We start from the raw sequence: 20,506 nt of genomic DNA, 5'->3' as shown, positions 1-20,506 counted from the left end.
TGAAATGAGATATGCTCATAAGAGAAGCAATTGATGGTGATTTATTTTACTGGATCACATTTAGGTGCCTATATTCTCTTTGTAAATATGATAGCCATACTTGTACCTCCCTAAAACAAGAGTTGACATCTCCATCTCATCAAGGGTTTGGAAGCAGGAAAGGTTATAATAATGGTGTTCAGGTTTAAGAAAGAGAATCACAAGAGGACAGTAAACAAAAGTTCAGAAGAAAAAATGGTATGTTGCCCAATGATCCTACATAAATTCAGAGGTAAGTACCACCGAGTTTAATGGGATTTGAGTTGCTGTCTTAATCCTACTTGCCTGGGAATAAATTCAACAGGATTTTCTTCCACGTAGATATGCATTGTTATTCCCTAGCAAAGGAGCACAGGATTCAGCCTCAGTAAATGCTCAAACATTAAAAGCCTAATAAAAATAGTCAACAGAGGTCACATACATCTTCAAAGCACAAAACATACAGCCACATATGCACAGCATTCCTCCACAACGGTTATCAGTCACTGTGCACCAAACAGCACTGAACAGCACACTCCAGCATTAAAATGGGATTGATACAGGGGATACTGATCACCAGCTCATCTCTTCCTCAAAAATACATATTTTGGAGTGGCTGTATACATTCCCACTCTTGCACTATTTGGGGTTTGAAATATGTAGCTTACTGAGAAAAAAAGAAGGCACTCGAATGTATAATGAATGGTACACATTTCAACCTTAATTGGCAGTGGAATTGCATGGAATTTGGTGGAACGCACATTACTACTACTACTACTACTACTACGGTAATAATAATTTGTATTGTCACCCAAGATATCGGACATACCATTCAGATGGGAGCAATGGGAAAAGTTGTGGAAGCAAGATAAAAGATTTATTGCTTGTTACACAATAAGAGAAAATCTTATGAATCTTATGAAGATGATGTACAGGTGGTATATGACTCCCTCTAAACTGGCTAAGATCTACAAATTAAAAACAAACACTTGTTGGAGATGCAATATGGTAGAAGGAACGATGTACCACGTATGGTGAGCATGTGGGACAATCAAAAAATTCTGGAGTAGTATTCACGAGGAACTGAAAAAGATGTTTAAAACATCATTTGAGAAAAAACCAGAAGCGTTCCTGTTAGGCATTGTATCAATAGACATCCCCAACAACAAGAAAAAAAGTGTTTTTATATGCTACAGCTGCTGCCAAAATACTAAAAGCCAAAAATTGGAAACGGGACATTGTCCCATCAATAATGGATTGGCAAAATAAACTATGTGAATTTATAGAATGACAGCAGCTATCAGATATCAATCAAATCAGAAACTAAGGAAAGAATAGGAATGCATGGAAGAATATATGACAAAACATCGTTCTAAGACAAATTTATTGATAAGCATTGACTAAATTTTGTAAAGCTAAGATATTGACAGACGTTTTATGGGGAAAATAAAAACAATGTGCACAACACAATGCAATAAGAAACAAAAACAAAAGAAGCTGTAAAGTGGTGGAGGGAAGTCACAGGAGTAGGAATAAGGAAAATATATATACATAGAGATTTACAGATGTCAAAATGTGTAATTGAATATAATAATGTAAATAAAATTAAAAAATCACCCCAAAAGAGAGATCAGTAATAAGGTCAAGTCTACACTATACATGGTTCTATGGTCGCGCCCCCCCCCCAATAATTTGTATTGTCACCATCAGCATATCATTTATTGTAGTGATAACAAAGCAGCAATATTCACTGCATGTGCTGCACAGTCACCTCGCAGCAGGAGCGATCGCAATGCAAACCCGCGCGGGTATTAATGAGTAAGCGAAGCATGACTGCCCGATGGGCTGCGTTTACCGACTCAGAGGCGCCGGGCGCCGCCAGGTGTTCAGGACTGCGAGTGCGGATGCTTTGCGGCGAGAAAAGCCCTTCATGGCCGCTGGGGGCGCTGCGGCTGCTTCCCGCGACAGACCTTGCCGGGGCCTTGCGGTGCGACGAGGAGCAGCCGCGGCCGCGGAGCTGCTTGCAGCCGACTGGGAGGTCTTGGAGCTCGTGCGCGGCCAAGAGTCCCGAGCTGGCCATGTGGGGCGTTCGAAGCGCGGCCGCTGCAGCAGCCTTTGCCAGCAGCCGAGCGACTCCGCCTCCCGGGACGGCAGCCTGGTGGGGGTGGGGGTGGGGGCGGCCTCGGGGCGGCGGCCTCGGCCTGCCTCCGCTGGGCTGCCCCGGCTGCCGGGCTCTACGCTGCTCCGCCGCCCTGTGCGGCTCCAGGAACCTGCTCAAGAAGTTCCTCTCTAAAAAGAAGTGAGTAACGCACCCGACCCCCCCCCGAATAATAATAATAATAATAATAATAATAATAATAATAATGCACAGTCATAGATTTGCAATACTTTCCTTATCTTTCTGGGTAAGGCAGACTTCTTTTGGGAAAGGATATAAAGTCACAGAATTGTAGAGTCAGAAGGGACCGCGAGGGTGCAACCCCCCTGCAATGCATGAATTATTTTGCTCAATAGGGGGCTTGAACCCACGACCCTGAGATTAAGAGCCTCGGGCTGAACCAGCTGAGCTCTCGCTACTATTCACTAGGCGCTGTGCGGAGTATCAGTGAGGCATGCTGTCCAGGAAGCTCATAAACTGCAATGAATTGTTTTTTTCTGATCCCCCCCCCCTTTAAGGAGGGGATTGGGCCCCTCCTTTAGCACTTTCTACTGATTAATATTGTTATGAGTTGGTGGGGGGCGGTGGGGAAGTAGAATGTATATGAGATCCTTCTAACCCCAGGATCCAACAAATGTTAAGATTATAAACCAGGCTATTGTTGTTGTTATTGTTGTTGCTACTGTTTCAATTTATATAGTGCCCTTTATCAAAAGATCGCAGGGTGGTGTAAGGTAAAGGTTAAGGGATCCCTGACCATTAGGTCCAGTCGTGTCCAGCTCTGGGGTTGCGGCACTCATCTCGCATTAGTGACCAAGGGAGCCGGCGTACAGCTTCCGGGTCATGTGGCCAGCATGACTAAGCCACTTCTGGTGAATCAGAGCAGCGCATGGAAACGCCGTTTACCTTCCCACCAGAGTGGTACCTATTTATCTACTTGCACTTTGACGTGCTTTCAAACTGCTAGGTGGGCAGGAGCTGGGACCGAGCAACGGGAGCTTACCCCATTGCAGGGATTCGAACCGCTAACCTTCTGATCAGCAAGCCCTAGGCTCTGTGGTTTAACCCACAGCGCCACGAAACATCAATGACAAAAACATAGTAAAAAGCATGGTGACAGACAGCCTGGTACCAAAATCATCATCATAATAACAGTCCTCTCCCCTACACTTTCGCAGGCCATAGATTATTTAAAAGCCATAGGCTTGGGTAAAGAGGAATGTTTTTGCCTGGTGTCTAAAGACATGGAATGAGGTCGCTGATTGAGCCTCCCTGGGGAGAGCATTTCACAAATGGGGAGCCACCACAGAAAAGGCCCTTTCTCTTGTTGCCACTCTCTGAACTTGTCTGGAAGCGGGATATAGAGAAGGGCCTCAGATGACAAGTGCATCTGCCTTTCCCTAGAATAGTGCTGCTGTATTTTGACATATGTTTGGTACATTATTGCTCATGTTAAATCCATAAAACTCATGTAGTCTCTCTCTTTTTTCCGAAAGGAAGAAGTTTTGGTATGATAGTCCTACACTGGGCTCTTCCCTGGTAAGCACAGACGGATTTTTAAATTGGAAAGACAACTACGATGGAAAAGTAGGTTGTGCTTGATGCACAAGATATTCCTCTCAGCAATCTTTTTTGTTTTAAAGGCACACAAGCCATCCAACTTGGCAAGTATATTGAAGCTTCAGCTACCTAAGGTAAAGACAGAAGACAGCATACGTAAAAGAGCCCTAAATGCTCTGCTGCTTAAAGCTGTGAGAGATGTCCTGAGTACCTTTGAGGCTGGCCAAGAAGTTTGTGACCTCAGCGTGGAACTGTCTAAGGCAAGTACAAAAGGTGTCAATCCAGCAAAGTCCCTAATATAAAGTTGTGAGATCAGAAATGTAATAGGACCGTCAAAGCCGAGTCATGAAACCTGTTCTACAGATTTCATGATGGTTTGTTGCAGTCTGATTTCAAGAACTGTAACAGAATTGGAAAAGGGCCTGTAGTCCAACTCTTGGTTAATGCAGGATATTCATCACTCCCTGTCGAAAGTCGGGCATAAGTAGAAAAAGTTGGATATGGGAAGTGAACAGCTAGATACACAGGTACTGTTGTCAGGAATTGCTTTGGGTAATAGTAATCCTCTTCTTGAACCTCTTGAATGTAATGGGATTGTTGTCATTTCCCCCTTCCAAGCTTAGAGTTCTTCACCATGTAAAATGTGCCCTTACAACTGGCATTTTGAACTCCATAGGCATCCCTCACATCAGATTTTTCAGTATGTCGTATCTACTGGAGAACAACTGGCAGTGTGGAACATGATGACTACACTGAGAAGGTTCTACAGATGAGTGGTCCACGTATAAGGTACTACAGTGCTATATTCAGAGGAGGGCAAATGTCCTTGTCTAGAGGCCATATTGGCAACTTTAAAAGGACCCACTGAGTGTTAGACTTAAGAATATGTGGTCAATTGGCTGGTTTATTATTTGGCCCTGGCCAAATTTCCAAAGTCTAAAATGCCACTATGTAGGAGGTATAAAAACTTTGTCTAACACTGTAAAGATGGTTTCAGTGTATTTGAAGAAGTATGCATGCACACGAGAGCTCATACCAAGAACAAACTTAGTTGGTCTCTAAGGTGCTACTGGAAGGAATTTTTTTATTTTGTTTTGACTGTAAAGATGGTGATTCATCTTTAAAAAAGTGCTCCTGTGGTTAGCATAAATATTAAACCTGTTCACAATTCAAGTATCTCTTTAACTAACACTTTTAAAATAGTTTGCCAGTATACGATTGTCTAACTCAGGCATGGCCAAACTTGGCCCTCCAACTGTTTTGGAACTACAATTCCCATCATCCGTGACCACTGGTCCTGTTAACTAGGGATGATCGGAGTTGTAGTCCCTAAACAGCTGGAGGGCCAAATTTGGCCATTCCTGGTCTAACTGGTCAAATGTTGTTTTTGTTACTCAAATGCCCAACTTTAGCTTGCTTATGTTACACAGTTAGGCTCACAAGCACCTTCAGCACATGCAGAAACATGTATGTACTGTTTTCCTTCAGTTACATTCTTATGCAACATCCACAGACAGATATGCATGTGCGCACATGTGCACACAAACAAATACACACACTTCCATGCAAGTGCTCAAAATAACGTTTTTGTGTATACACAGAGCAGTCCCTGTTACTTTTCAAATACACACATACAAAATACGTTTCTGCTTCCCTTCATTGGTACCTACTTGACTGGGATCTGCAAGAATCTGCTCTAGAAGAGGAAGCTGTTCTGCTGAATAGACAGGAAAGAGTGGCTTGTTTCCTGTGCATCACTCTCACTTTGCAGAAAATCCCTGCAAGGGTACAGTTAGCTGACATGGTCCTGTGGAATGGGGTTTGCCACAAAAGTTGGGTGGGCCTACTTCACACTTTGAAAACTGGATAATTGTCCAATAGAGTAATTAGAAGATGTTACAGTGCTTCATTTTTTTCATTCTGTCTTTCTTTTTTGATTCTGATTTCTCCAAACACTTAACAAATGTTGTAGCTGATTTTAATATTAGAGGTTTCTTCTTTCCTTCTTTCTTTCCTTCCTTCCTTCCTTTCTTTTTTTTACAGACACCTTCTGATTTCACATCAGGTCCTAGGAACTGTTCCTTCATTAGTGTTTGTCAGAGACAAAGAAGATGCTGCCATAAGAGAGGTAATGAAGAAAGTGCACAACTGTATTGTTAATATGCATTGTCAGGGTAATCGCAGCATGGAGATGGGATACTGCTCCAACCCCTCCCCCATCCCACTGCCACAAAAACCTGGGGAAGCCATTTTGGGATGCATTCATAGCAACTCGTTAACAGAAATATACTATTGCACTAGGCTGATCCAGGTTGGGGTCCATTTTTCACCCCAAAGGCCACATTTCCTCATGAGCAGCTTACTGGGTGGACGGGGGGTCACATGCCAGCAGTGAGCAGGGCGAAGGGTTGTGGCCAGTGGCAAAAATGGTAAAATCAATGGGTACGACACTTGTTGTTGTTCAGTCGTTCAGTCGTGTCCGACTCTTCGTGACCCCATGGACCAGAGCACGCCAGGCACGCCTATCCTTCACTGCCTCCCGCAGTTTGGCCAAACTCATGTTAGTAGCTTCGAGAATACTGTCCAACCATCTCATCCTCTGTCGTCCCCTTCTCCTTGTGCCCTCCATCTTTCCCAACATCAGAGTCTTTTCCAGGGAGTCTTCTCTTCTCATGAGGTGGCCATGAGACACTTACTTGTGTACAATAAGCTGCATTCCAATTGTGTATGTCAGAATTTTCTACACATGCATACATCCATCCAAGCAACTGAAAGGCGTTATCACATTTCAGGGGCACATTGTTTGCACAAAACATTAAGCCAAACTATGGCTTACTGGAAGTGCACAAACATGCAAGCTCCTGGACATGAGCTTGCAGCCATTTTGCTCCTCCTCGGATTTGACTTAGTTTGTCATTCAAACCCAGACCTGTGATTCAACTGTCTCACTAACCACTAGCTGTAGGCAAGGTTTGTTCCTTTCTCAGAATCCACATGGTAAACCCTAGATTGACTTACCATGATGTCCTGTGTACCGGACCACTTGCACGGTTAACGAGGCCCTATTTCTGGATATCTTAAATGCATGTGAATTTATTTTCTTGCAGGTTGAGAAGTTATTGGCAACTGCTGATTTTGGGCCTGAAGAAGAAGAAGAAGAAAGAAAGGAATTGGTTCAAAATGATTTCAGGTATAAGAACATAAACACAAATGTAACGCTTTGGAAAAACTAGTTGAACTATTCTAAGATGCGTTTTCAAGCTACCGTTGGTTTGGTTCAGAGTTGTGTGCCTGTGGTGGGTGAAAGGCTGTTTGTGGAACAAGACATTTCCACTCCTCCTTCCTACTGTAGTCTCAGTGTTCCCTTCCTACAGTGCAGTATCTGTGTCTCTAGAGGAATTGAGGGACCCTCCAGAACATTGTGGGCTGCAGTGGGAGGGGGGAAATTGGCAAAAATTAGGCAAAGGGACAAGTATCACATATAGTTAGGGCTACAGTCCTTACTTTTTTATCCCTTTCTTGCAGTGAACAACGATATACCAAAGCCACCACAAACCTGGACTCGTCCCTTTCCTGCATGCGTGCTAATCTGTTTGGAATTGATCATGATGCATTAAATAAGCAAATAATTGAATACAAAAAAATGACTAAGGACAAGGAAATAGAAGGAGTTGGATTGTCAGAGCAGCAGAAGCAACAGCTGGCTGAGATACAGAAGCGCAAGAAAATGAGATGGAAGAAAGCCAAGAAGCCTTTTGATGATGAAATTACACCTCAGAAATACCTAATGGACAAATGCAGTGAAGATGATTGGGACAGTGAAAATGCGTCCTCACATGAACTGGAAAATGAACTGGAGGATGAATTGCAAGAAATAGAAGATAGACTGGAAGTAGATAACAGTACCACCAAGCACAAGTAAACTTGTAAAACAAAACTATGGCTTGCCTGAGAGCAAACCCCAGTAACCTCAGTCAGATTTATTTCTAAGTAGGCTGGTATATACATGAGGAGTTTAAAATAAGGATTTTGCTTTTCACCATTAAAACAGCATATACAGGAGGAAAACCATAAGTTTTCATAGAATAGTTTATTTTTTAAAAAAAAAACCTTGTTTCAAACTGTTTTTATTAAACAATTGGACAATTCTTGTCAGCAGTTCAATTTAATTTACATAATAACTTACATATGAACAACTGTGACAATACCAAACTATCTTCATTATAACTTGTATCTCTGGAACTTAATTGGTATCCCAGTAATAACCATGTTTACCATTGACAGGGTCAGTCTTCTATCACATTTTTTCCAGCAATCTTTACAACAGCACTATGAGGTCAGCTAGTAAGAGTACCCCCACATTATAAGTCAAGATGACACTTAATGTTAGTAGTTTTCTTACAGCCACCCCCTGAGGTGTGTTGAGATTGGAAAGAAATACCTGGCTAATGCTCTTAACTGTTTTCCTATACCAAGTCCAGATACTACAACCAGGGTAGTAGACATGAGATTCTGCAGTGTTGGCAGTATCTGCAATGAGACACAATAGTGGCTCCAATAATTTTACCAAGAAGTGGTCTGTGGGTGGTAACTGTGGCAATGGATTGATGGATTATATGACTGTGGCTCCTTTTATAATTCTCTTCCCCAAAGCAGCCATATCAGAAGTGGTCCCAAGATAACCTTGTTATTCAGAAAGTTGGCTGGTAGCCATGCATTTGTGTAGGCTGGATGAGAAGGGATAGATCTGGCAAAGTTACTACTAGTAGTACTACCACTATTACTTCTATTCCACCTTGCCATCAAGGACTTCAAGATGGTATACAGTCATACTTCTAGATACGAACGCTGCGTGTTGCGTTCCTCACGGGTTACGATCGTGCCGAACCAGGAAGTACTGGAATGGGTTACTTCCGGGTTCGGCATGTGCAGAAGTGCCGAATTGTGCTTTGCGCATGCGCAGAAGTGGCGCTTCAGGTTGCGCGCTGCTCATGTTGCGAACGGGGCTCCAGAACGGATCCCGTTCGCAACCAGAGGTATAACTCTACTAGCTTCTTTCTCTCCCCATTTTATCCTTCTAATGGCCTTGTGAGGGGAGGGTGTGAGATGGTGAATGGCCCATGGTCACCCACCGAGTTTCATGGCTTAAGTGAAGGTTTGAACACGGGTCTCCTAGACCCTAGTCTCAGCAAAGATTGCCAGCCCCCTTGAGGGCCCTGGGCCCATTTGTAAACCAGAGAAACTCATGGGCACCACACACATGTCGACTAAAGCAGAATGCATCTTCCAAGCCTAATTTTAGAAGGGGTTAAGAATTCACAGCACCTGTGAACATCAGGTAAGGTCTCTGGGCACATGTATGTCCACTGGCAACACCTGCTCTAATCGTACCACACTGGCTCTGAATAATGGCCTGCTGTTTTTCCATAGCTAACAAACTATGGAATTTGTTACTGCAAGATGTGACAGCCGCCACCTTAAATAGCTTTAAAAGAGGATTGGAAAAATTAATGGATAACAAGGCTATCAAGGACTACTATTCGCAATATTTGCATGTAGCACTTCAGGTATCAGAGGCTGTGATGCCATTGAATGCCAGTTATTGGGTAGGGAGAGGATATTTATTTGGGCTCATGCCCTGCCTGCAAGCTTCCCATTGGCTTCTTGGTGGTTGGCCACTAGAATGGGACTACAGTCTGATCTAGCTCGACTTTTCTTATTTCGTAGGCACTGCACACATCGTACATTTAAAGTACTGCCCCCAAGAATCCTGGGAAACGTAGCTCCCCCCCCCCCCATCCAGAGAAACAGCAGCGTTATCTTACAACCACTTACTTGGGATTAAGCCTCAATGAACCCTGCTGACCTCTTGTCAGGAGTCCTTGGCACCTTACAGGCTAATACTTTTCATTGTGCTGTGAATTCTTACTCAATAACCTTTCTTCCTCAAAAGCTTTGAAAGAGTGAACACTTATAAAACAGAAGTTGAGCCAAAAATTCGTGTTTTCGCCTACGGATTTTAATGCATGCTCTCCCGGTTTTATCTCGTGCCAAAGATTCTGCATGGCTAATTTTATATCCACTAACCGAGCAGCACTGACTGTGACTAGTAGAGCAAGGAACTGTCTCTAACATGCCGCTTTAGGAGTGAACATCAAAGCCAGCCCAGTATTCCAAGTCCCTTTGAGGTGGCGGCGCTCAGGCTGCCATTGGCCGAAGAGGGTGTGACGTATTCTATATCGCCGGGGTCGGCGCGCCATCTGATGGTTCTAACGAGTTTGCATCGGCTACCCACGTGTTTGGACAGAAGCGGCTGCTAAGGAGGTGGGGATAATACAGGAAAGTTTATTTTGTTGGGGCGGGAAGACTTCTAATGGCGCCAATTTTACAGAGTTACTGCGTGTGTGTGTGTGTTGTGAGTTCCAAAATGCGGGTGGATTTCATATGTTCATTTCCCAAACCAGGCCGCGGTGGGGGGAGCCATCCCCACGTGCTTTTCGAGCCCTAGGTGGTCGGATTCCAGAAGCACCCCTCCAGGTTGTTCTCTGGTCCCGTGCATCCGGCGCGGTGGCTGAATCCTTTCGCTTAAAATCCGAATCGGTTTCCAACCGACTTCTTTTGTAGGCTGCTGGCGATAGGTTGGAGATAAGCAGAGGGTTGGCGTCGAGCGGGAAGGAGGTAAAGCGCAGGCGACCACACAACGGGCGGGCAAGCTGCCGGGCGAGTCGGCCGCTTGGGCGCCTGGGGAGCAAACGGCGGGCTTTGTTATGCGTGCAACGCCCTGGGGATGGGAAGCGGGGTTGGAATGGCTGGGCGCTGCATAGTTTGAAAGTGGGTGCAGCTTTTGAATGCATAACTGCTTTTAAAAAAGAGCGGTCTGATCTGGCACTGCACGTTAGCAGCTTGTCTCCTGCACCGATCCTTTCCCTAGATGTGCACGAGTTTCTCGCTTTTGCTCCCTTATCCTCGCTTTCCCCAGTGCTCTTCCAGTGTTTGCCGGAGCAGCTCACCCCTGCCCCGCCTACCCCCGGGCTCGAGCAAGACGCAGGGGCGGTAGTAGCACGTGACCTTTCCAAAACTGGGAGGGGAGTGGCGGCGCTGGGGGGTCGGTGAGCGAAGAGAAGCGACCTCGTTGCTATTTTCACAAGTTAACGACTAGAGATCAAGAGCGTGGAAACGACAGTCAGTTTTCCCGCTGGCAACCTCCGGATGAAAATGGGTGCTGTGCTTCTTTATGCCTAAACGGAAGGGGGCATCCATCTGCTTACTCCAAGTCAGCACGTGAGGTGTCCAAGCTAGAGGAACCCCATTAAAGGTGTTTGTGGATCGCGCAGCCTGATCTCACGAATGTTTAATGGGATCGGAGATCCTCCCTGCACCGTGGGGCTTACACCGAAGTAAGCCCATGCCGGACTGGACCCGTTTCTGATGACCCTATGCATGTATATGCAGAAGTCCCCTCCAATTCAGTGAGATTCCCCAAGTAAGCCTGTTTAGGGCTGCAGCATCATAGTGCCGTTCTATGCATGCCTGTTCCCACAGCATCCCATGGGATTTACTTTTATCTACATGGCACAATGGACTGCAGCCTTAGTGTTTGATCCTAGGTGGGCGTCCCACCGAATTCAGCTGGGCTTACTCCAAGAAAAGTTTCATTGGATTATGTAGCCAAATCCTATACATGTTTACTTAGAAGTAAGTTCAGCCAGTTTCCAAGTAAATCCTGAGTTTGTCCAGAAGATCAAGGGCAATCCTAAACATGTTTATCAGCAGTAGATCCTGCTGTCCTGTCTTACCCAAATGATAAGCAAAAGGAAAATAATAAATTTGAAAATTTCATATCTGAGTTCTTGTGCAACTTTAATGTTCACTTTTTCACTCCTACTAAGCTAAATGTGACCATAACAGACTTATGTTGTACATTTATACCCTCAGACATAGTTCCATTGTGGGTGGGCTTCTGACTGTCTAGGTTTTGTTAATTAAACATGCCTAACGTTCGTTTTCCCTTTGTAGGTGTGCAAAATGGCAGAAAGACCTATGTGGGAGCAAATTGGAACAAGTTTTATACAACTGTATTACCAGCAGTTTGATACCAACAGGGAACAACTAGCTTCACTTTATGTATGTACCAACTTATCTTTGTTTAGACTGTTTTCTCATGGGTCCTGGGTTATTGACTTGACATCTTTGCTAAAGCAGCAAAAGTTAAGATGTGGTTGAGGTGCCTAACCAAAACTTGGGTCTGTTGTTGTTGTTTCTGTTTGTTAAAAACAAAATACTGTAAATTTTAGATCCCAGGCAGCTTCCTTTTATTCCTATCGGTAGTTGAAGGTAGAGTCTTGTAATTGAGGTTTTCCAAATATTTTAGACATAATAGTGTGTTTTCTTATCGGTCACAGTGTTGCCCCCTTCCAATGTGAAGTGCTTGCAGTTTGAGCCAGAAAATACTGCCAGAGGCTTTGCCAAACTTTTTTTTTGGGGGGGGGAGGGTGCACAAACAATTGTGGGAAGCTGAGCAGGATGAGGAGTGGAGCTCGCTGAAGGCATCTTGCCTAGGGGTTGAACCTGTGTACTTTGCTTTGGTCTTTTTAATGTATAGATTTTAGTAACGTACACCTTTTTGCAGACAGATGCTTCTTGTTTATCATGGGAAGGGCAGCAGTACCAAGGAAAAGCATCAATCATGGAAAAATTGATGGTATGTTCCGACTTAAAATCAGTAGTTCATAGAATTGTAGAGTTGGGAAGGACCCAAGGGTCATCTAGTCCAACCCCCTGCAAAGCTAGCTTGCTGCCTGTTGTGTAAGTGTTTTAAAATAATTAAATCCAATAGTTTGACTGAGAAAGTGAAAGGAGAGCACTGATTGACTTGCTCTGTTTCTCATGTGTTTTCATGTTGCTAGTATTGTATCTTGTAAGCTAGGCAGGTTTAACACTTGTTCTCTTTATGGTACTAGAGGCTCCCTTTCCAAAAAATTCAGCACAACATAACATCGCAAGATCACCAGCCAGCTCCTGACAACTGTATCCTTAGTATGGTTGTTGGTCAGCTGAAGGTAAGTTTGAAAATTAATTGCATCTTTGGCATGTGCAAAGCGTTTAAATCTTTGGCTACCTCAGTGTTAAAGCTGAAACATTAAAACGTCCAAACAGAATTTTATTTATTTAAATTATCATAAACCGAGCAATAAAAATGGAAAGTGTGTGTGTTAGATGCTATACAGTACAATACACTGGCCACATAAAATGAAACAGAAGGTACAAGGTAATCAAAATGACATACTGTAAGATTTCATTGATTTATCTTTTCACCCAAATCAGCGAGGCATAAAATGGCTTAAATCTGGTTGGATTTTGCTTTATAATGGGGCATCTGTTTACATGAAGGCCATATTTATACAGAATCTAAAATGTCATCTTCTCTTAATGTAGGTGGATGACGATCCAGTGATGGGATTTCACCAGTTGTTTGTTCTCAAGAACATTAATGACAAATGGATCTGTTCCAATGATATATTTAGGTTGGCTCTGTACAACTTTGCTTGAAACCTCTGTTCTTAAGCATGCCTTTGAGATCGCTCATCTCAAAAAAAAAAAAATCCCCCTAAACAAAACTTGGTTTTAAAATTGCTTGTATTCTTCTTCATTCTTTTGCTTGGTGATTGAAAGAACATGTATATTCTGTTTTAAATGTTAGGCAAACTCATTAGGATGATCACTTCCTCTACAATATACCCGCACTTCGCTCCTGCACACCTGTCACATAAAACATTGTGTATATAAAGTATTGTAAGAATGCTCTGCTTGTCTATTTTAATTGCATTAAACATGTTGAAACTTGCATATAGGATCGCTTTTAAAATTGCTCTGAAATAACCACAAGAAGTCCTGTCTGTGGACATGAGGGAATAACCATTTTTCTTAAATGCATTTCTTCTACATGACTACATATTTCATATCCTCATGCTATTTGTTGATATGATGGCATGAATTCTGGGTGAATTTGCAATGCTAAGTTTGCATTTTGAATATATTGTTTGCATGAAGTCTGAGATGGCTGGAGCCGTTCATTATCATGGCAATACAAGCCCCGTGTATGTACCATTGTGCTGCCCCATGTTTATGGAATTTGTTACGGCTAAAAGATTTATCAGATATGAGAATTTGGCCCATTCATATGGATAATTAAAGCTTTTCTTTTTAAGCAGGCTTTTAACCTCTCAAGTATAATTGAGCTGTACTGAATATTTTGTTTACCGTATTTTTCGCTCCATAGGACGCACTGGACCATAGGGCGCACCTCGTTTTTAGAGGAAACAAGAAAAAAAAGTTTTGCAGCTTTTTTTGCAAAGGGGGAAAGCAAAGAGGAAAAGCCCCGTTTTTATGGGGTTTAACTCACATTTCTGCAGCTGCTAAAGGAAAGGGAGCCTTTTCTACAGTTCCAGACAGATAATCTAATCAGCCAGTCACATGTTGCTGGGGAAACAAACAACCTCCCTCTGCAGCACATTCAACAATGGAGGGCGGGGCTGAAAGGGAGCCGGTAATCTTATCTGTCTCTCGATCTCTTGCTGATCAGCTGCTGAGCGGGTCCTTTCAACACCCCCTTTTCTCTTTGTAAAATAAAAAGCATTATCCTCTTTTGGCCCCTGGGCAATTCAGCTCCAGGGACCACCATTCGCTCCGTAAGACGCACAGATATTTCCGCTTTTTAGGAGGAAAAAAGTGCGTCTTATGGAGCAAAAAAATACGGTATATTGAATATATTGAGTGCACCATGAACACTTCCCTTGTTCTCTTATAATGGCAATGGCACCTACATGAGAGGTGACGGAACTGAGTTCTGGCTGGGGAAAAAAGCTCTGGACAGTCGTGTTCAGCAGAGGCATTCTGAATGGTCTGAATGGGGGAGCTGTGGGAGAAAGGAGAGCTGGCAAAGAAGCTCCACCAGTTTTAGGAGCTCTGCTATCTTCACAGCTTGCCCTGACTTGGTGTGAATAAGATAAGCTCATCAATTGGATCATCCAGAGAACTTCTGTTAACCAGTTGGAGAACTGCCCTTATAGGTATTCTCATTGCCGCCTTTCTTGGCTTTGTAGGCCTGGCACAATTTGGGTACACCTGGCTGGACAAAAAAATGTCAGGCACCCAAGTCTTTAAGGCTGTCAGTGGCTACTAGCCAGCCTGGCTATGATCCACCTCCCCATCACAGGCAGTATGCTTTTGAATAACAGTTGCTTGGAAACACTGGCATGATTCTCAGGTTGGCAGAAACATACCTGCACTAATTCTTGAGGCCAATCTAGATGGTTCAGGACAACGCTTTGCTCTTACTTGCCGCAACTCCCTAAACTTAAGCAATTGGTTCCCTGTCCAGTTTTTTTTGTGACATTGGAACAAGCGTGTGCAGAATAGAGCTTAAAAGCAATAGAATGCTGCAAAGTGTGTCGGGGGAAGAAAACAGGTTTTGCCACTTTGCATTTTGATTTTTGTATAAAATTTATACCCCACTTTTCGACCACATGATCAAGGCAGCTCACCATAGATTGTAATAGTAGACACATATACACACGGTCCAATAGTTCGTGGTTAGGGAACCTCCAGTCTGCAGGCTAAATTTGACCCGGCATGGGTTCCAATTTCACTCGCGAAGCTGTTTTCCTCAAACCACACCCACTTGCCCCACTCCTGGTGGTATATGTAACTGCCTCTCCCCATATCAACAAAACTGGGCCCTTTGAGGTGGTCATTATGAGAGGTCCAAAGGGCAGCTACCCGAGAATGGGCCTTTTCTGTGGTGGCTCCCCAGGGAGGCTCCTTGGCACATTCATTACATACCTTTAGGCAGCAGGCAAAAATATTCCTCTTCTCCTAGGCCTTTGGGTAATTAAACAGTCTGTGGCCTTTTAAACTGAGATGGGGGTTATTGTTTTTGTTTGTTACTGTGGTATGTACAATAGTACCTCTGGTTAAGTACTTTATTTGTTCCGGAGGTCCGTTCTTAACCTGAAACTGTTCTTAACCTGAAGCACCACTTTAGCTAATGGGGCCTCCCGCTGCCGCTGCGCTGCCAGAGCACGATTTCTGTTCTTCTCCTGAAGTAAAGTTCTTACCTGAAGTGTTATATCTGGGTTAGCAGAGTATGTAACCTGAAGCGTATGTAACCCAAGGTACCACTGTATTTATTTATTTTTTATATTGTGAACCGTCCTGTGATCCTCAGATGAAGGGAGGAAATCTAATAAATAAACAACATAGTAAGATAAATATGAGGCAGGTAGAGATGTCACTGGATGAGCTGTGCAGCCGAGTCCCTCATGAGGAACTTGATTGCTTGTGCTGCCAATTCCTGCCTGAAAGAAGCAGGGTTGAAGTCACCCCCCTATCAGATGATGGGCAGTGACCACTGACCAGCAGCGCTTTAAAGCACCATGCAGGGCTGTTTGTAATCCTTCAGAGGTGCTTTGAAGTCCCAGCAATCGTCAGGTGACTTCTCTGTGGTCTCAGGTGATTGGCAGGTTGGCTGCATTGCCCACATGCCAAACTTGGTCCACACGGAGTAGGGGAGTTAAGAAGCAACTGGCCCCACCAGCCAGATCAGGTCCCTGATCCCTGCCTTGGCTAACGGAGGAGGCCACAGGATGATTCCCTTCAGCTCTGAAGCCCCAGGACGACTGGCAGTGGTAGAGATTCTTTCTGGCAGGGACTGGGGATGCAAGCTCCCTGCAACTGCTGAATCCCTGGCTAACAGGCTGGTCTTGCTGCAACATTGTTCCTGGGAGACAGAGGGTGCAATTAAAGGAGCGGCAGCCCATACTTTTCTTTTCCATAAAGGTAATTCCTAAGAATGCTCCAACTACCGCACAATTGCACTCATTTCACACGCTAGCAAGGTTATGCTTAAAATTCTAGAAGGCAGGCTTAAGCAGTATGTGGACCGAGAACTCCCAGAAGTGCAAGCTGGATTTCGAAGGGGCAGAGGAACCAGAGACCAAAATTGCGAACATGCGCTGGATTATGGAGAAAGCTAGAGAGTTCCAGAAAAACATCTACTTCTGCTTCATTGACTACGCAAAAGCATTTGACTGTGTCGACCACAGCAAACTATGGCAAGTTCTTAAAGAAATGGGAGTGCCAGATCACCTCATCCGTCTCCTGAGAAATCTTGTATGTGGGACAAGAAGCTACAGTTATAACTGGATATGGAATAACTGATTGGTTCAAAATTGGGAAAGGAGTACGACAAGGCTGTATATTGTCTCCCTGCTTATTTAACTTATATGCAGAATTCATCATGCGAAAGGATGGGCTGGATGAATCCCCAACCGGAATTAAGATTGCCGGAAAAAATATCAACAACCTCAGATATGCTGATGACACAACCTTGATGGCAGAAAGTGAGGAGGAATTAAAGAACCTTTTAATGAGGGTGAAAGTGCAAAATATGGTCTGAAGCTCGACATCAAAAAAACTAAGATCATGGCCACTGGTCCCATCACTTCCTAGCAAATAGAAGGGGAAGAAATGGAGGCAGTGAGATATTTTACCGTATTTTTCGCTCCATAAGACGCACTTTTTTCCTCCTAAAAAGTAAAGGGAAATATCTGTGCGTCTTATGGAGCGAATTGTCCCTGGAGCTGAATTCCCCAGGGGCCAAAAGAGGATTGTGCTTTTTATTTTACAAAAGAGAAAAGGGGGTGTTGAAAGGACCCCGCTCAACAGCTGATCAGCAAGAGATCGGGAGAGAGATAAAAGTCCCCTTTCAGCCCCGCCCCCTTGCCCAGGCCTCCATTGTTGAATGTGCTGCAGAGGGATGTTGTTTGTTTCCCCAGTGACATGTAGCTGGCTGATTAGATTATCTGTCTGGAAATTGAAAAGGCTCCGTTTCCTTTAGAAGCTGCGGAAATGTGAGTTGAACCCCATAAAAATGGGACTTTTCCTCTTTGCTTTTCCCCCTTTGCAAAAAAAAGTTGCAAAACTTTTAGCTGATTCTCAAAAAAAAAAAAAAAAAAAAAACAACCAGGGCTTTTCCCTTTGCAAAAAAAGCTACAGAACTTTTAGCTGATCCTAAAAAAACAGCTTTTAGAGGAGGAAAACCAGGAAAAAAATTTTTTTTTTGCTTGTTTCCTCTAAAAACGAGGTGCGCCCTATGGTCCGGTGCGCCCTATGGAGCAAAAAATGTGGTACTTTCTTGGGTTCCGTGATCACTGCAGATGATGACAACAGTCACGAAATTAAAAGACACCTGCTTCTTGGGAGAAAAGCAATAACAAACGTAGACAGCATCTTAAAAAGCAGAGACATCACCTTGCCGACAAAGGTCTGTATAGTTAAAGCTATGGTTTTCCCAGTAGTGATGTATGGAAGTGAGAGCTGGACCATAAAGAAGGCTGATCGCCGAAGAATTGATGCTTTTGAATTATGGTGCTGGAGGAGACTCTTGAGAGTCCCATGGACTGCAATGAACTACAGCTCAATTATACTTAATTGTCCATATGAATGGGCTAAGTTGTCATATCTGATGAATCTTCAGTTGTAACAAATTCCATATACATGGGGCAGCAAGGGAGAACATTCTTTTAGTTGTCAACCTAGTTTCTCAAAGCAGCAGCACCTTCAGCAGAGCCTTGTTGATCAGGGAGATACATATGGAAATAGGCATGCCACTAAGCAAAAAGGAATTACACTGTATAGGGCTTCAAATGTAAGAACTGCTGGCGCTGTGAAAGTAGCCCCAAACAGATTGGAAACGAGTGGAACGCATGTAGTATTAATGCTCCTGGTGGCTATCTCCCTTCACCAGACTTGTTGACACATTTTTGCTAAACTGAACTTTTAGAAGTGCTTTCATGGGGTGTCCTATGTGGAGCAGAGTAACATAGTCCAATCAAGAGGTCACCAGGTCATGCAGTTGCAAAGTCTCTTTTCCAGAAAAGCATAGAACTGATAGATGCAAGCTTGGCCACAGCCTTCACCCGAGAAAGCAGGAACCCTGTATTCAAGGCTTCCTTCCAACCTGTGAACTTGTTCTTTCAGTGGGAGTGTGATTCCATACAGGACAGACCATTCTACCACTTCTTTGACTTTAGAACCATCCATTGTTAGTATCTGAAACTTCTCTGGAGTATATATATCACTGTGTTTACTTTGATCTAGCCTGCTTCTGACACCAACCAGATGTTCAAGGAAGACATCTGGTTCAGATGGAAAGGAGAAAGAGAGCTTGGTGTTGTTAGCATTACAAGGACAACCCACTCCAGATTGCCTCTGCTAGTAGTTTCATGAACATATAAGCATGGGAGACAGAATAGTCCCTGTAGGACACCGTGAACAAGGCTTATTGGGAAAGAATGTCATCCCATCATCGTTTTCTGGAATCTTCTGATCGGGTAGGAGCTGCATGACTGCAAAATAGTGCCCTCCAATGCCTAACATATGTCAGACAGAAGAATACCATCATCAGTGGTATCAAAACCATCTAAGAAGTCCAGGAGAATTAGTAGGGTCATACTCCTGTTTTTCTGCTGACAAAGGTCATCAATCCAGACAAGCAAGGCAGTCTCAGTCTGAAATACAACCCTTTCCTACTGTTGTCATGTGTTGTTTTCAGGTGTTTGAAAAGGTTCTTTGCCACTCTCTGAATGAAGCTCAGGTGTTTAGTCCCTATTTAAAGCTGCTCAGTTCTCATCCCCAACTACAGTCTATATTATTATTATTGTAGTAGTAGTAGTAGTAGTAGTAGTAGTAGTAGTAATACCCTGCACATCTGACTGGGTTGCCCCAGCCACTCTGTGTGGCTTCCAACAAATATAAAAGCATAATAAAACACCAAACATTAAAAACGTCCCTTACAGGGCTGCCTTCATATGTCTCCTAAAAGTTGTATAGTTATTTATCTCTGACATCTGATGGGAGGGTGTTCCACAGGGTAGGTGCCACTACTCAGAAGGCCTTCTGCCTTGGTTCCCTGTAACTTGACTTCTCGCAGTGAAGGAACTGCCAGAAGGCCCTTGGAGCTGGACCTCAGTGTCTGGGCTGTATGATGTGGATGGAGGAGGTCCTTCAGGTATACAGGGCCAAGGCTTTTTAGGGCTTTAAATGTCAGCACCAACACATTGAATTGTGTTTGGAAATGTACTGGGAGTCAGTGTAGATCCTTTAGGACCAGTGCTATATGGTCCTGGTGGCCGCTCCCAGTCACCAGTCTAGCTGCCACAGTCTGGATTAGTTGTAGTTTCCAAGTACCTTTCAATGGTAGCCCCACATAGAGTGCATTGCAGAAGTCAAGTGGGAGATAACCAGAGCATGTACCACCCTGTCGAGACAGTGCACAGGCAGGTAGGGTCTCAGTCTGTTCCAAATGATCTCTTGCGTGGAAGCTGTTTCTGCATGGGCTGATCCTGCATCTCTTTAACAATGTGGGTAAACAATAGCACATGAATTGGAAATAACAGGAGTTTCATGGGAAGTAACCTATCCAGGTAGTTCAGTGTTCCATGTTCCAAACATCACCAAGTGTACTATTGCCAAGGTATAGTCAAAGTGATATTGTTGACCATCATCCATGACCATCCTTGGCTGAGATTGATGGGAGCCCAACACCACATGGAGAGCCCCATGTTGGCTACCTCTTCTGTTGCCTATAATACGTTTAATTACAATGGAACTTGCTTACCTCTTGCCATTGTATTATAACAATACTGATACCATATTTCAAATATATCTTATATAGTCACCCCCCCAAAAAAATTCCTGCACATTGGGTAG

At 43.8% G+C, this 20,506-nt stretch overlaps 2 protein-coding genes across 3 annotated transcripts; both read left to right on the top strand.

Moving 5' to 3' along the window:
- Positions 1-1,946: 1,946 nt before the first annotated feature.
- On the top strand, positions 1,947-7,820 carry RBFA (ribosome binding factor A). Its single transcript, XM_033154743.1, has 7 exons — positions 1,947-2,317; positions 3,673-3,715; positions 3,820-3,996; positions 4,413-4,525; positions 5,780-5,864; positions 6,844-6,926; positions 7,262-7,820. Exons 1-7 carry the CDS (start codon positions 2,097-2,099, stop codon positions 7,656-7,658), a joined length of 1,119 nt encoding a protein of 372 aa, XP_033010634.1. The 5' UTR covers positions 1,947-2,096; the 3' UTR covers positions 7,659-7,820.
- A 2,154-nt stretch (positions 7,821-9,974) lies between these two features.
- LOC117049792 (nuclear transport factor 2-like) lies at positions 9,975-13,336 on the top strand. 2 transcript variants are annotated; one of them, XM_033154740.1, is made up of 5 exons: positions 9,975-10,060; positions 11,753-11,860; positions 12,366-12,437; positions 12,697-12,795; positions 13,172-13,336. In XM_033154740.1, the coding sequence occupies exons 2-5, from the start codon at positions 11,762-11,764 to the stop codon at positions 13,283-13,285; spliced, it is 384 nt and encodes a 127-aa protein (XP_033010631.1). In that variant the 5' UTR covers positions 9,975-10,060; positions 11,753-11,761; the 3' UTR covers positions 13,286-13,336. The 2 variants fall into 2 exon arrangements, with proteins under 2 accessions (XP_033010631.1, XP_033010632.1); XM_033154741.1 differs by lacking the exon at positions 9,975-10,060 and adding an exon at positions 10,424-10,456.
- Positions 13,337-20,506: the final 7,170 nt, after the last annotated feature.

Source organism: Lacerta agilis, chromosome 7 (assembly GCF_009819535.1).
Source record: "Lacerta agilis isolate rLacAgi1 chromosome 7, rLacAgi1.pri, whole genome shotgun sequence".
Lineage (NCBI taxonomy): Eukaryota > Metazoa > Chordata > Lepidosauria > Squamata > Lacertidae > Lacerta > Lacerta agilis.
The sequence above is the reverse complement of the archived record's forward strand: the minus strand, read 5'-3'. Positions and strand labels throughout refer to the sequence as shown.

Bases quoted from the DNA above. Each gene is read 5' to 3' on its own strand.
- LOC117049792 (XM_033154740.1), top strand. From the start codon at position 11,762: ATGGCAGAAAGACCTATGTGGGAGCAAATTGGAACAAGTTTTATACAA. The intron at 11,861-12,365 runs GTATGTACCAAC...ACCTTTTTGCAG, and splicing joins AACAACTAGCTTCACTTTAT to ACAGATGCTTCTTGTTTATC. The intron at 12,796-13,171 runs GTAAGTTTGAAA...CTCTTAATGTAG, and splicing joins TGGTTGTTGGTCAGCTGAAG to GTGGATGACGATCCAGTGAT.
- RBFA (XM_033154743.1), top strand. From the start codon at position 2,097: ATGTGGGGCGTTCGAAGCGCGGCCGCTGCAGCAGCCTTTGCCAGCAGC. The intron at 3,716-3,819 runs GTAAGCACAGAC...TTTGTTTTAAAG, and splicing joins CTACACTGGGCTCTTCCCTG to GCACACAAGCCATCCAACTT. The intron at 4,526-5,779 runs GTACTACAGTGC...TTTTTTTTACAG, and splicing joins ATGAGTGGTCCACGTATAAG to ACACCTTCTGATTTCACATC.